This window comes from Chenopodium quinoa, unplaced genomic scaffold (assembly GCF_001683475.1).
Source record: "Chenopodium quinoa cultivar QQ74 unplaced genomic scaffold, ASM168347v1, whole genome shotgun sequence".
Lineage (NCBI taxonomy): Eukaryota > Viridiplantae > Streptophyta > Magnoliopsida > Caryophyllales > Amaranthaceae > Chenopodium > Chenopodium quinoa.
The window spans coordinates 6,041,428-6,054,940 of NW_018744633.1; the positions used below are offsets into that span (position 1 = coordinate 6,041,428).

At 36.3% G+C, this 13,513-nt stretch overlaps 1 protein-coding gene across 2 annotated transcripts; it reads right to left on the reverse strand.

The window, feature by feature from the left end:
- Window positions 1–1,716: 1,716 nt before the first annotated feature.
- LOC110701305 (beta-galactosidase 10) lies at window positions 1,717–10,137 on the reverse strand. Of its 2 annotated transcripts, XM_021878935.1 has the most exons (19): window positions 9,631–10,137; window positions 8,948–9,043; window positions 8,730–8,842; window positions 8,546–8,612; window positions 8,314–8,406; window positions 7,821–7,964; window positions 6,932–7,020; window positions 6,701–6,806; window positions 6,319–6,406; window positions 6,010–6,128; window positions 5,408–5,572; window positions 4,448–4,656; window positions 4,131–4,240; window positions 3,713–3,822; window positions 3,404–3,511; window positions 3,088–3,198; window positions 2,779–2,990; window positions 2,149–2,485; window positions 1,717–2,052 (listed from the first exon to the last, which is right to left on the reverse strand). In XM_021878935.1, exons 1-19 carry the CDS (start codon window positions 9,796–9,798, stop codon window positions 1,942–1,944), a joined length of 2,556 nt encoding a protein of 851 aa, XP_021734627.1. In that variant the 5' UTR covers window positions 9,799–10,137; the 3' UTR covers window positions 1,717–1,941. The 2 variants fall into 2 exon arrangements, with proteins under 2 accessions (XP_021734627.1, XP_021734628.1); XM_021878936.1 differs by lacking the exon at window positions 3,404–3,511 and having other exon boundaries at window positions 9,631–9,798.
- Window positions 10,138–13,513: the final 3,376 nt, after the last annotated feature.

Here is a 13,513-nt window from a genome sequence, read left to right on the forward strand (position 1 = left end):
ATAATATATACATCGATTTTGTATAATATATATATTTTTAAAAATAAAAAAAATAAAAAAAAAAACTGTGGTGGCCCGCCGTGGGCTAGGGTGTGCCAAAACTTGGCACGGCACGACCCGCCACCAAGCTGGCACGACACGGCACGACACGAGCCCCACCCCGGCACGGCCAAGCACGGCCCGCGCCGGCACGGCACGACACGATGCCCATCTTTAGCTCTACGCTAAACCTATTGATGTAGGCGCATTCCTTATTCGACAAATGAAATCAATCGCCAACAAGCAAACCACTAAAGGTGCCATTGTCGTGGGAGGTCTTATAACACCGATTGCTTTATACTTGGGTCATAAAGAGAATCTTGTGCAAGATGGCCTAATTGAGGGATCCGATTCCATTGATATTGCTGCTTGTTCCTCTATGGGTTGGTTACACAAGAGAGAAGGCACCACTCTTTGGTGTTTGGGGAATGATGATGAGGGAGAATTACACCCTCCTGAGATGATGACTTTGCGTGTTAAAGATAATTGGTCATTTCATGGCATTCGACCACATGCTCAAGCACCATTGCTCCCCGAGCCACCCGCTTCATCATCTCCTCTTGAAGGTGCTAGAGTTTCCCCGATGTTTATTGAACAGGCACTTACAAAATTGCAAAAGTCTGTTGATGAAATCAAAGTTGAGCAAAAGGAAATCAAGGATCATTTAACTTTTATATCGAAGACCTTAGCTAATTTTGGCGTTTGGTTGCAGTCTCAAGGGTTTCCACACCCTCCTCCTCTTCCCCCTCAATGAGGGTTTGTGAGTATCTTCTCTCCTTACTTGCCTTTGTGCTTTACCTTTGCTATGTGAACATTGCAAGATTCAACTGTGGGGAGGGTATTATTCATTGTATATATTAGAGTTTAAAATGAAAAGGCATAAGCGTGTGAAACTTAAAAAACTTTATGAAAATGACAGTTCTTAATACTTTAGTGTGAAATTCCAATTATCATAAGCATGTGTGTTTTACACTTTTATTATGTTCATCATTTATATTTAGCTGATAACAGTACATGAAATGGCATCATGGATGTAAAATTTTGCAACAATGTCACTATACTGATTCCACTTGTTTCTGTTACATTGAAGATAATACCACATGGTGAAGTAAGAGCTTAATGAAAAGCATTTAGCACTAGGAAGAGGCGAATCAGGCGTTGCAGCAACAGGCACTGCCTTGGCTGGAGTTGCTCTTTCAGCTCACTTGTTGGGTTTACTAGGCTACTATTACTCCTTGAATTCAATCGTGAGGAAGCCGATTGATTTCTCACCTTACTTTGAAGATTCCCAATAAGCTTCCCGTGTTTTCTGGAGTTGAAGCCTTCTGTTGTCCTATGATTAAAGATGGCCTCCATTTGCAATGAACCAAAATGTGTGTCGCAATTACTACAGACGAGAGCTCTGTATCTCTTGGTTTCTTCACAAGTCTGTAGGAAACTGTATAGAAAAAATCATGTCTGCACACAATGTTTAGATTATTGTTTACTCCACACACATCACCATTTATCCCTACGAGGGAAACAAGCATGAAACCAGCCTCTTTTACTGATAGCTTAGACTTCACTTTCACCAAAATATAGACATGAAATATTGTACTCTTTAAGTCTTAATTATAATATGATGTAGACATATATCATTTTTAGCCGAAAATTAATTTTGTGCACAATGGAGTGATATATTTATTGAATGAAAGGTATGCATTTCAATAGTTGGTATTACAATGTTAATCTTGAATGTAATAAATGCCTCGCTGTTTCTTTTCCTCTTTTTTTCCCCAATTCTCTGAAAAACCAGCCGTATTTTTTTGGTATGATGTATATGACTCAACACTCATAACGGGGGTGTTCCCTAACTGAATAAAACTAGGAAGTAGCTAATACAATTATTACTATAACTGCCTATCAGCTGCAAACTGCTTCAACAGCAAGCCTTCTAATTGTTCCCGGACAATGACCTATATCGAAATTATCTTTGCTCAACTCAATGCTGCAGTCCCTTCTATTTAAACAAACCTGCAAACAAATAATAATATAGCATATGAGGGAGGCTATATATTCTTATGCTTCTAAGAAACAGCTAAAGAATATAGGAAGAGAAATGTTTTTCACCTTTTCCAGCACAGATGCAGAATTGGGATCATGGCAGTCTCCCTGGATGTACGACCCACAAGCTCCCGAAGGGTTCCCAAAGCTGGAAAACTTAATAGCAGAAATACGAGTATTACTAGGGCAGCTTAGCTGCGCAGTTGCCTTTTTATCATTGGTGTCTTTCACAGCAGTGGTCCAGGATTCAACAGAGACAGAAGGATGATCTTCAGAAACGGAACTGCAAACACCAGTGGCTTTCCTCTTGGAGAATCTAATCTGAGTTGGATCTCCGCCGATTTCTTCAAAGATAACCAATACATTGCCTGATGGCTTAAACCAGGACCGTGGAACATGATACCTGCACCAGAGGAAGTGATTTAGATTGACAAGCTAACAAAGTGGACAATACTGAGAAAAAAAAAAAAAAGGAAAATATATCTTCAGCAAGTTTAAGCATTTCTCCTTTTGTGCCTGACAGAACCTACTTGAAAAGACGTTGAGGAAGCGCGGGGATGGAAGTTTTGGATGCAAACAATACATCAGCAAATCATGCTTACATGTCACATCTACTTGCAACAGTTGCAACAATATAGAAATATGCAAGATTAAAAAATTATTAAAGAAGGAAAGGTTGCAACTATGTACTCGTACCATCTCTGGGTCGGTTCTCCACATCCCGTGCTGCACTTGTTGGGTAAAAATTTTCCACGGTAGTCACAATGATCAACACAATCATGATGCTTGGGACTTTTTCGAGGCCAATATCTTCCTATTTCTTCTCCATTCAACCAAGCTAAGCCCTTCCCCATATGTATCATATCCAGTCCTACAGGCTCATTCCCAGAGGGTGGGTCCACCAAAGCCTTTACAGGTCAAGCAAGTAAGAAATTATTAGACTGCCTCAAAGACTGAAAGCTACTTTCTAAATCTCAGATCACAAAGGCGTAGTCTCAACTCTACCTTGTACCATGTAAGCGGTTTTGTCTTAGGTGGTTCAGTGGTCGACACCCAGTTTGTACTTTTCAAATCATCACCTTTATACAGATTCAATTGCTCTCCCAGTAATCCAATCTAAGAGCACAACAAATTGGAACAATGTGAGTCAGAATGCAAGCTTCCTTTTGCAGTTAATCATGTCAATACTAGTGCACGCACTCTCAACAATTGTACAGGCAACTCAGACAGTTGAAAGAATAATGAAGATATGTTCTGTGAGAAACTAGGAACTACTTTAGTGAGAAACGATATGATGGAGGTGGAAAACAAAAATAGTAACCTTGTAGGTCCAATTAAATTTAGTTAGATTCACAGCTCCTTTGTTAAGACCTTTAATTTCAACACTTGTTAGGCCTGCTCCTATCCATTCGTACTGAGGCCCTGCAGTCTGGAGGAAAAATACACTTGGAACCCAAGAAAGAAGAGTAGAAATCGACAAGTACAAACATACTGATAACTCTCTAGGTAATAAAGAGGACTTATCAAGCTAACGATAAAGTAAATATTACATACTAAATGAAAAAAAAAAAAAAAAAAAAAAAAAGAAGCAGAAACATATTGTTCAGGTGTCAAAGCGATGAAAGCTTACTTGCAAGCCGACAGTCATGCTAAGAAGAGCAATTTCATTCTTTCCAGCCTTTAGAGATATGGGAATCTCAGATTCAAAGGAAAAGACCGATCCATTCCCAAATCCACTACCTGAATATATAGAAGTGTTGGTGAATAAGCACAAAAGCATTTGGCAAGAAAAACTTCCTTAGATTCTAGTATAAAAGATACTGAAGAGCCGAAGAGGAGAGAAGGAAGATAAAGAGAACACTTTTGCAGATAATAACATTAAATTCTGGCCCACAATGGGCACATTACTCAGATGCAGTTGTGTTATACTCCGTAATCTCATTAGTGACCTAACATATTATGTATGTGCTACTGATGTGACAGATTCAGAAGAGGCTTTGATTTCTTATATAATGAAGCAAGATGTGGAAGGATAATTCATGTATCACCTTGAAGTTTTTGATTCACAAAAACATGAAGAGCATGGCCCTTTGATTTTACAGATAGTACTGGACTGCTTCTGTCTTTCAAGAACTTCTCATCACTGTCAACATACAGGCTGCAAATAAAAAAAGAAGCGCCAGTTACACCTATGATTAAATGCAAGGGTAATGCCAATTATCAAGGACATTGGTCTTCTTATTGAATGTTTACAGAATCCAAACTTCCTAGAGAATCCATTTCTTAAAAGGGTAAAACACATGTAAAACCAAGATGAAAGCAAATAAAAAATTAGGAAAATGGCAGTGAACATGCCGAGTTCAACCTTGTTGTGATCCAGAGGTAGTCAGTAGAATCTTTTGTTGTATTTATATGATCGACAAAACCTGTCATATTGAATTCAGGTGTTGCCCATATTCCAGGTTTTTCAACAAACACTTTCCATTGAAGAGATTTCAAGTCTTTGCTAGGTGGCACCACTGATGGCCTGAGATTCTCAGGCACCATATCAACCACAGAAGCTTGGGATCCAACCTGATGAAAAAAGGCAGTAAATTTGAATGCTGCATAGAGCAATATTGCACAGCAAAGGGCATGCAATCCTCTTTGCTTTAATTTGATCCCACAACTGTGAAACACTGATAGGTTTTGATTCCCTTCTCAATTACTTATAACAGGTCCTAGTAGCCAGGAAGCAATTTGCCACAATAAAGAAAAAAAAAACGGAGGCTATTTAAACATGTTCTTTGGGGCCAATTTTGACCAGTTTGATTTTAATACATACCCCCTCCATCGTTTCACTCCAGGGAGATTGGCATGTAGATTAAGAAATAAAAATAATGGGTAGAGAAAGAAAATTTGCAAAATGAAGAGGGAGATAATAAGGAAAGTGTGTGGATGCAGAGACAGTAAGAGAAATATAACTTGAAAAGACAAATGTGAAATAATTTGAAGACACTCAGACATTGGACATCCATAAGGCAATTTGTGAAATCTATTCAAGGACAGAAGCATGTTATAACGGACAAGGATTTACAAGAACATATAACATCAGATTGGAAAAGACATTTTATGTAGCTTAAAAGCACCGCCAATTAATTTCCAAAGAACACTACTGTTTACTACATTAGCCAACAGTAAAGACAAGTTAATTTTTGTTCTGTCATGGTTTATAAAGATTTTGCTGGACACAGAGTAAAATAGTATACTGAAACACTGAGAGTTCAACAGTCTCAACGATAAACAATGGTCAGGGGGGTAAAGAACCTTAAATGCGGAAACTGACCTTGGCAGTGTTATACACTACATTTTTGCAGTCAGGCAAGATGCTAACTGACCATGCAGGCAGATGGTAAGTCTTGTTTCTGAATTTCACAACTGTATCAGTTTTGTTGTCCATATTGGCAAGGAAGGCTGCACAAACTCCAGATGAGTCTGTAAATACATTGGCCTGCATAGTGGTGATAAATTAAGAACTAGATTGATATCATACTTATGCAAAATTGCAAATGCTTTCTGAGATGCCTATGGGCAGCAACTGGTCTAATCTAGTAATCTTTATAACAGGCATACATTATAATAACAGAAAGATGTAACTTGAAAACAGCTTGAAGGAAGATTTTCTCAATCTCACAGAGCTCTTTGTGTAACATTGCGAATGTTTCATTGCACTTATTTCAATTATCTATTAAAGAATGATTTGCCATACTACATTATCTCTTCAGTTTAGTTGTACAGAGGTCAAGAATTAGAGTCAATATGTGAATGTCACATTAGGTCTTGAGAGACAAAATAATGCCAACCTTTATAAATTGACTGACAACTCCAAGACTCCTAAATTATATCACTAGCAAGAAAATTAAGGTACCAAAGAAGGAAAATAGTCACCTCTTGTTGAGGACCAAGAGAAACATTAGTCCTCTCTCCAGTAATCAGTGCATTCTCACACAACTTTAATGCTCCATGAAGTTCCTTGAGATGTCCCCACTTAGGAAGCCTTGGTAAACCTGGAAGAAAAAAAAAGTAAAGAGGTTAATCATGTATAGCTCATCTTTCTACTTTCTTCCTAGCCATCAGAAGCACTAAAGATAATATAAAGGATGCAAGAGCATCTTCCATTTTGATTTATCTCATAAAAATTGACTATAACTGCAAGATGTTCAGGGCGAACATTAAAAAAGCAACGGAGAAAAATACCATATTCATCAATTGGTGCATCATAATCATAACTTGTTGTAATAAATGGTCCACCAGCAGTTCGACCAAAATTTGTTCCGCCATGATACTGAATCAGAAATTACAACACACACACACACAAAATATTGTTAAGAAGACAAAAGAGGGAAAAAAAATGCCTTTCCAACTTCCTTTCTCTTCCTAAAAAAAATCCCTCTTCCTTTCTCTTTTGTACCTTCTCATTCCTTTGAATCTCTGACCTTTTTTAAAAAAATTCTATGCCAATCTCTGTATCAATTGCTAGAATCATAGAATCAATTGCTAGAAATATAGTACCTAACTAGAGTTATTCGACAATGGCCATATACAGTAAATCAGTGACACAGAGATCGAGTAAACTAACCATGTAATAGTTGTGTACACTGCCACCCTTCTGAAAAAAACGAGCAACAGCATAAGCAACATCTTCGACAGGCCTGTGAGGATCCACGTCGCCAAATGTTTTGAACCTGGAGCAGAAGTCAAATAGTCTGTTCAATCATGAACTGATTTATAACTAGATGCTTAAAAATCTAAAAACTCGGAAAGCTGAAGACCTTGAAAGGCAACTCAAATAACATGTTAGCAAAGTTACCATCCAGGCCAGTTCTCAGTCCAAATCTTTGGACTTTTGGAAGAACTTGGAGTAAAGTCATCACAGTAGAATCCATTACAAGTATTTATCTGCAAATAATAAGCATGGTCACATAAACTATGGCTCATTGATGATTGATTTCTGTTAAGTTCTTAAAAAATTCATTAAACAAGACAAAAAAACCAGCAAGCATATGAATGGGAAACCTGAGTAAAATTAATGTAATGGTATTAAAGCGTACAATTTCTACCACAAGCAAGAAACATCCTTTACACAAGTTGACCTATAAATTCTCCCAAAAAGGAGAAGTGTTTTACTAACAACATTTACATAATCAGTTAAAAAAAAAATTAAAAAATAATAATAATGGTTATGCATAAAATAAAATAAAGGGTGAGACATCTCTCTGCTTATTCCTTTTTTGTTTTTTGGGAAGGTGAGGGACAAAAGAAGATATAGAAAGTCAGAAACAACTCAACTGAAGCAGAACCTTTCATATTATAATTTCTGAAAGGAAGTAGTGATAGATCCTGGAGTTTCAGTTATCATTAAAAACAATCCAGAAATCCAATAATGAGCCATGTATATAGGATGTAATGGAAGAGGAAATCAGCTTGGGGCTCAACAGAGACACCCACAATGCCCAAAGGGACGATTAGATCAAGAAGCTATAACACGACATAATAAGCAGACACAGATGGACAGACATGAAACACAACTAGACAAGATCAGCAAAATAGTCCAAGAAGTAGTTATATGTTTGCAGAATTGCAGCTATGTCACATGTGAAGGTTTAGATGATAAACCTTTCCGAGCAAAATACATGGGAAGCAAAGAAATCACAGAATTCACACATGGAAAATGAACCTGCATATCCAAATATTCTCACCACAGGATCAGGTGTATCCCACTGCTGGCACATTATCCAAGGCACACCTATGTTCTGAGAAAGGGCCATATTGGCAGCCCACAAGGCATATTTCTTCCCACCATCTCCATATGACTGTTCATAATAACCATATTCATTTTCTACCTACAAGAATAAAGAAAAATACCGTAGTTGTATGAATGACATTACCAGAAGGAAAACAAAACCAATAGAGCCACAAGGAACTTGTAAAACAAAAGCAAAAAGTGCTCAAATGTAAGACAGCACTATACATAAAAGAATTTTTGTAGAACAGAACCAACTCACTACCAGAAGTGCTCTATAATCCTATATCACTTAACTTCTCAAATATACAAATGCTTTGTAAGAACAGAAAAATATAGCTTTTGAACTAAGTTCTGCTTTACTTGCTACTTCTAACACTTCCTCATTTTGCTATGCAGTGCAACATCCATTTCAGGACTTGCTTAAACAATATTTAATTTGAATGTACCTGAGCCATGATGATCGGACCTCCTTGTGATGCAAAAAGCTTCTCCTTCTTCATCAGGTCCACTATGTATGTCGTGAACTTCTTCATGTAATACTGCATAGGACAACCACCAACACAGAAAAGTTAAAGATTCATGCTAAACATTTTGGCAATTGAATAAGTTTCTTCCATTATAAATCTAAATTTATAGCATATAAGGTTGGCAAGCCTGAAGGAAGAGATAATTCAGTACCTTCCATTGCTCATTGTCAGTCCTAAATACAGTTCCAGGTACATAGTGCAGCCAAACAGGAACCCCTCTGCAATGAAACACATTGAGTTTTTTTCACATAATCATATAAACATTCAAAGATTGTGAGCAATATCATCCTAATTTCCCAGCTATATTGAATAAAGATTCCTGAAAACAACCATACCCAAAATTCCACTCTGCTGCAACAAAGGGTCCAATACGAAGCATCATATACATCCCAGCCTGCTGCACCGTCTTCACAAACTTAACTAGATCATACCGCCCCTCAAAATAGTACTATAAGATCACCAACCATAATCAACAGCACAAGTTGGCAGATTAGCAAAAAGTATTACAGAAAAGGAAATAATTAACATGAATTTTCACAATTTTCTAACTCACATTGTCAGGAGACAATTCGTGGCCGTTCCAAAATACATATGATTCAATGACATTGGCACCACCTTCCTTTGCCAGCTGAATTAAACCCGGCCACATCTACATTTTTCCAAAATTTTACTCAAATCAACAACAAAACAAGGTTTCACATTACAAATCACAGCAAAGCTTTAACATGAACATTATATTACAGTCCAGTCTCCAGATCATGACACTAAATCAACATGAAGTATTAAACTGTTAGTATAGTATACAAAAATTTAACAAGTATCAAGTAGCACTATAACAACAACGACAACAACAAAGCCTTAGTTCCAAAATAATTTGAGGTCAGCTAACACGAACCGTCATAAAAAACTATCCGATATAGATAATTGGACATTCCAAGATAATCCGTTGAAAGAATTTGAGAATGTCAGTGTAATATACAACATTGTAACAAATACCATGTAGCAGTATAACCATAATTTTAAATTCCCACTTGGGCATAAACCCCCCCAAAATTTACAAGTATTAAATGATAATTCCCTGATTTTGTTACTAAGCAAGCAACCACATACACAAACAAAAACAGTATAACATAAACACGATTATACGAAACGCAAATTCTTGTATAAGACGGTCCAATAGTCACCACTAGGTATAATATAAAATGAGTAAGAGATAATAGAGAGAAAAATACTAACAGCAGGGACACTACGAGGGTAGTGAATAGCAGTAGAAATAAGAAGCTTCCTTTGTCCATCAATTATGAAAGAACGACTATCATATGAAACATTACTACCATATCCAACTGTTAATTGCAGAAACAATGCCAAAACCAAGCAATGTATTGAAATTAAACTAAACCCCATTTTTCCTTTGTAAGAAATTTCTACAGAAAGTGCAAAAATTCAGCTTAGAACTCCATTTTTTAGTGTAAATCAAATGAAAAGAATCAAGCTTTTAAAAAGAATTTGGGGTTTTTCTTACAAATATTTTTAGCTCAAAAAAAAATCAAGATTTTTTAACAGCTGGAGTATACTAAATTTGTGATGAATTTGTTTTGGGGTAGATGGGCATTCAACTGCTTGACCAATTGATTGCTGTCTTTTGCAATTTATAGGGGTATGTGTAAGAGAGAGAAAGAGAGCAAGCTTTACTTATCTTGAAATAAAGACAGAAACTTTGAATAGATTACGACCCAAAAATGCAGATTTCAGACATAAGATACAATTAATTACTGATCAGTACTATAATCAGTTGATCACTCAACAGAAAACACATGCGAGTGAGTAATTGGGTTTTACAATCTAGTCCGTACTAATCATTACTTAAATAATAAAGTGTATACTTGAATTTTTTTTTAATTAAACTATCGCCTAGCCACCTGGGCATGGTAAGGGGTTGGTCGAATCATGTTGTGTCATGCCGGGTGGGACTTCGGTTTGGCGGTTCGGTTTGACCTCTATGTGAGTCGGTTTCGATTTGGAGCGGTTCGGGTTGAAACGGTTTGATTTAGCTAACGGGTCGGTTCGGTATCGGTTTTTTTCTTTACGGTTTAAATTCGGTTTGGGTCATAAGCGGGACGGTTTATAAACAATTCGGATCATGCCGGTTCAGTTTGAAACGGGTCGGTTTAGGGGGCGGGTTTACCCAGGTTGATGTCGGTTTGGTTTACAAACAGTTTGGATCATGCCGGTTTGGTTTGAAACGAGTCGGTTTAGGGGCGGGTTTACCCGGGTCACTGTTGGTTCGGTTTATAAACGGTACGAATCATATCGGTTCGGTTTGAAATGGGCCGGTTTAGGGGCGGGTTTACCCAGTCCAATGTCGGTTCGGTTTATAAACGGTTCAGATCATGTCGGTTCGATTTATAAGCGGTTTGGGTCATGAAGTCATGAATCATGATTGTTTTAAAGATCGCGTCATGACCATGAGTTAATGAGTTGATACTTAGAATACAATAAGTCGATAATTAAGGAAGTACAAGTACTCAATTAGATCGATCAACAAATGTTTTAAACTTTTAAGTTTTAACATATATGTTTATCGATTATACGTACATAGTTACATAGTTTCATACTTAATTACTTACATACCAATGATTCAATGAGGCAATGATAGTATGATACCAATCGTACATTCGTACTTGCTGGCAGCATTTCTCAAGTTTTTTGTTAAAACAACCATTGCTCAGTGATGTAAATCTGAGAGCAATTTTAAAAAACAAAAATTAGTTTTGAAGTTGCTTGAACTTGTTTTGAGCTGCTGGTAGTGCTTTTGCCTTTTGGTTGTTGTCCCTACTGAGTTGTTTTTGCCTATATTGTTGCCTGCCTGAGCTGGTTCCTGCCTCCTACCAGCTTGAGGTGCTGTGTTGCTGCTTCAGTATTGTTGCTGCCTTTTGTGTTATGAATTTATGATAAGTTTTGTTGCTGTTGTTTCTTATGCTTGCTGTTTTAATTTTTCTTGAATCACCGTTGCCCTTGTCATTTATGTTGAGACTTCAATGTATACGTACTTGCTGGCAGCATTTTTCAAGTTTTAAGTTAAAACAGCCATTGCTCAGTGATGATACGATAAACGTAAATCTGAGAGCAATTTTGAAAAACAAAAATTAGTTCCTGCTAAGTCCCTTCTGCTTATATTGTTCCTTGTTTTTGATAAGTTGCTGATCTGTTATTGCGTGAGCTGGTTCCTGCTTGTTGCTGCTATTTCCTCTGTGCTGTGCTGCTGCTTCAAGATTCTGCTGCCTTTTGTTTTTAGGAATGTTTTTTTAGGTTAAATTTTGTTATTAGGATAATTTATGATCATATGTAAAATGTAAATCCTTAACTTATTTATTTTTAATGTAAAATGTAGATGAAATGTATTTTTTTGGAATAATTAAAGTTATTTAATTTTAATTTATATTTATTGTTACCTTTGTTAAATTAAAGTATATATAATATATATTATAATACTAGTATGTTACATTTCACATTTGATATTAATTAAAATTATAAGTAATCTAAAACGACAATATTCACATTAATAATGTCGTTGGATTAGGTGATATAAACCGTTGTATAAACCTAAGTCGTTTAATTAGATCTACATTTAGTAATGTTTATTGTATATATTTTAAAATTTATATTTATTGTTACCTTTGTTAAATTAAAGTATATATATAAATATATAATAAATTAATAATACTAGTATGTTACATTTGATATTAATTAAAATAAATAAGTAATCTAAAACGACATTAATAATGCCATTGGACTAGGTCTAGGTGATATAAACCTTTGTATAAACCTAAGCCGTTTGATTAGATCTACATTTATTAACATTAATTGTATTTAGCCATTTAGGTTGTAAATAATTCAATTTGAATTAAGCAGCTTGTAATCGGATCAGTTTAAACAGGTTGCGATTCGAAAACAGTTCGATTTTAACGGTTTAACGGGTTATAGCAGTTCAGTTTAGACGGTTAGCAGATTATAACCGTTCGGTTTATACAGTTTTTCCTGCGATTTAAACGGTTTCGGTTCATAAACGGGTCGGTATAAACGGTTAGCGGGTTACAAATGGTTCGGTTTAAACGGTTTTTTTTACGGTTTAAACGGTTTCGGTTTATAAATGGTTCGGGTCATTAACGGGTTTATAAACCATTCGGTTCGGTTTCGTTTCGGTTCGGATTTGAGCAGTTTGGTTTGTTATCGGTTTACGGTCCGTAACGGGTTGACATTGAGCGGTTCGATTCGGTTTCGGTTTGATATTGAACGGTTCAATTCGGTTTTCAGTTTAAATTTATCGGTTTATAAACGGATCGGTCCGTGATGGTTCAGTTCGGTAACGGGCGGTTTCACGGTTCGGTTTGAAAAGTCCCACCCCTTGGTGTCTTCTATTTAGAGGGATTACTAACATACGTAGTAAGTAAATTTCTCACTTTGTTGAAACACCCTCCATTACCCAAAAATTTGGTCCAAGTATAGCTCGTGGTCCAACATATAACATATCAACCGCAATTAAAATTCTAAAACCACATCAAGTCGTGCCGTGCCTGAACTGGCTTGTCTTTCTGGTACATGTGGTTGGATCCAAATGCTAAAAGTGAAACAGAAATTGCTTGAGATCCTAATTCTAAAATAGAAGCTGCTTGAAATCCAGCAATTACAGAGTTACAACTATTGTCTACAGTTTGATACTTATTAGACTGATTGATTGTAGCTTAAACAGGTGACATTATTAGCAAAAATCGTGACAAATAATCAAATAAAAACAAACATTAAATTTGTAACAGAATCTCATTCTTAATCCCTCCTTAAAGTTATCAAATTAATAACATAGATTATCTGAATTATTATGCAGAACAGTACAAGTAAAATATACAATGTCAGACCAATATCTTCCATTTATTTTCCATCAAAAATATCATAATTTTGGGTTAAATATATTAAATTTCAAGGTCCCATGCACATAAAACTGAAAGACAAATCTCATGTCTTATGTTGGGCGGTGATTACTCAATTCAAGGAGCAAAATCTGGTCACCAGAAAGTGGGCCCTCTCTTGGATCTATGCATATGGGTGGATTGGGCTGATCACA

Coding starts and splice junctions, on each gene's coding strand:
- LOC110701305 (XM_021878935.1), bottom strand. CDS start 9,798: ATGGGGTTTAGTTTAATTTCAATACATTGCTTGGTTTTGGCATTGTTT. Junction 9,044..9,630: donor ACCCTCGTAGTGTCCCTGCT/GTTAGTATTTTT, acceptor GGAAAAATGTAG/ATGTGGCCGGGTTTAATTCA. Junction 5,573..6,009: donor CTCTTGGTCCTCAACAAGAG/GTGACTATTTTC, acceptor ACCACTATGCAG/GCCAATGTATTTACAGACTC.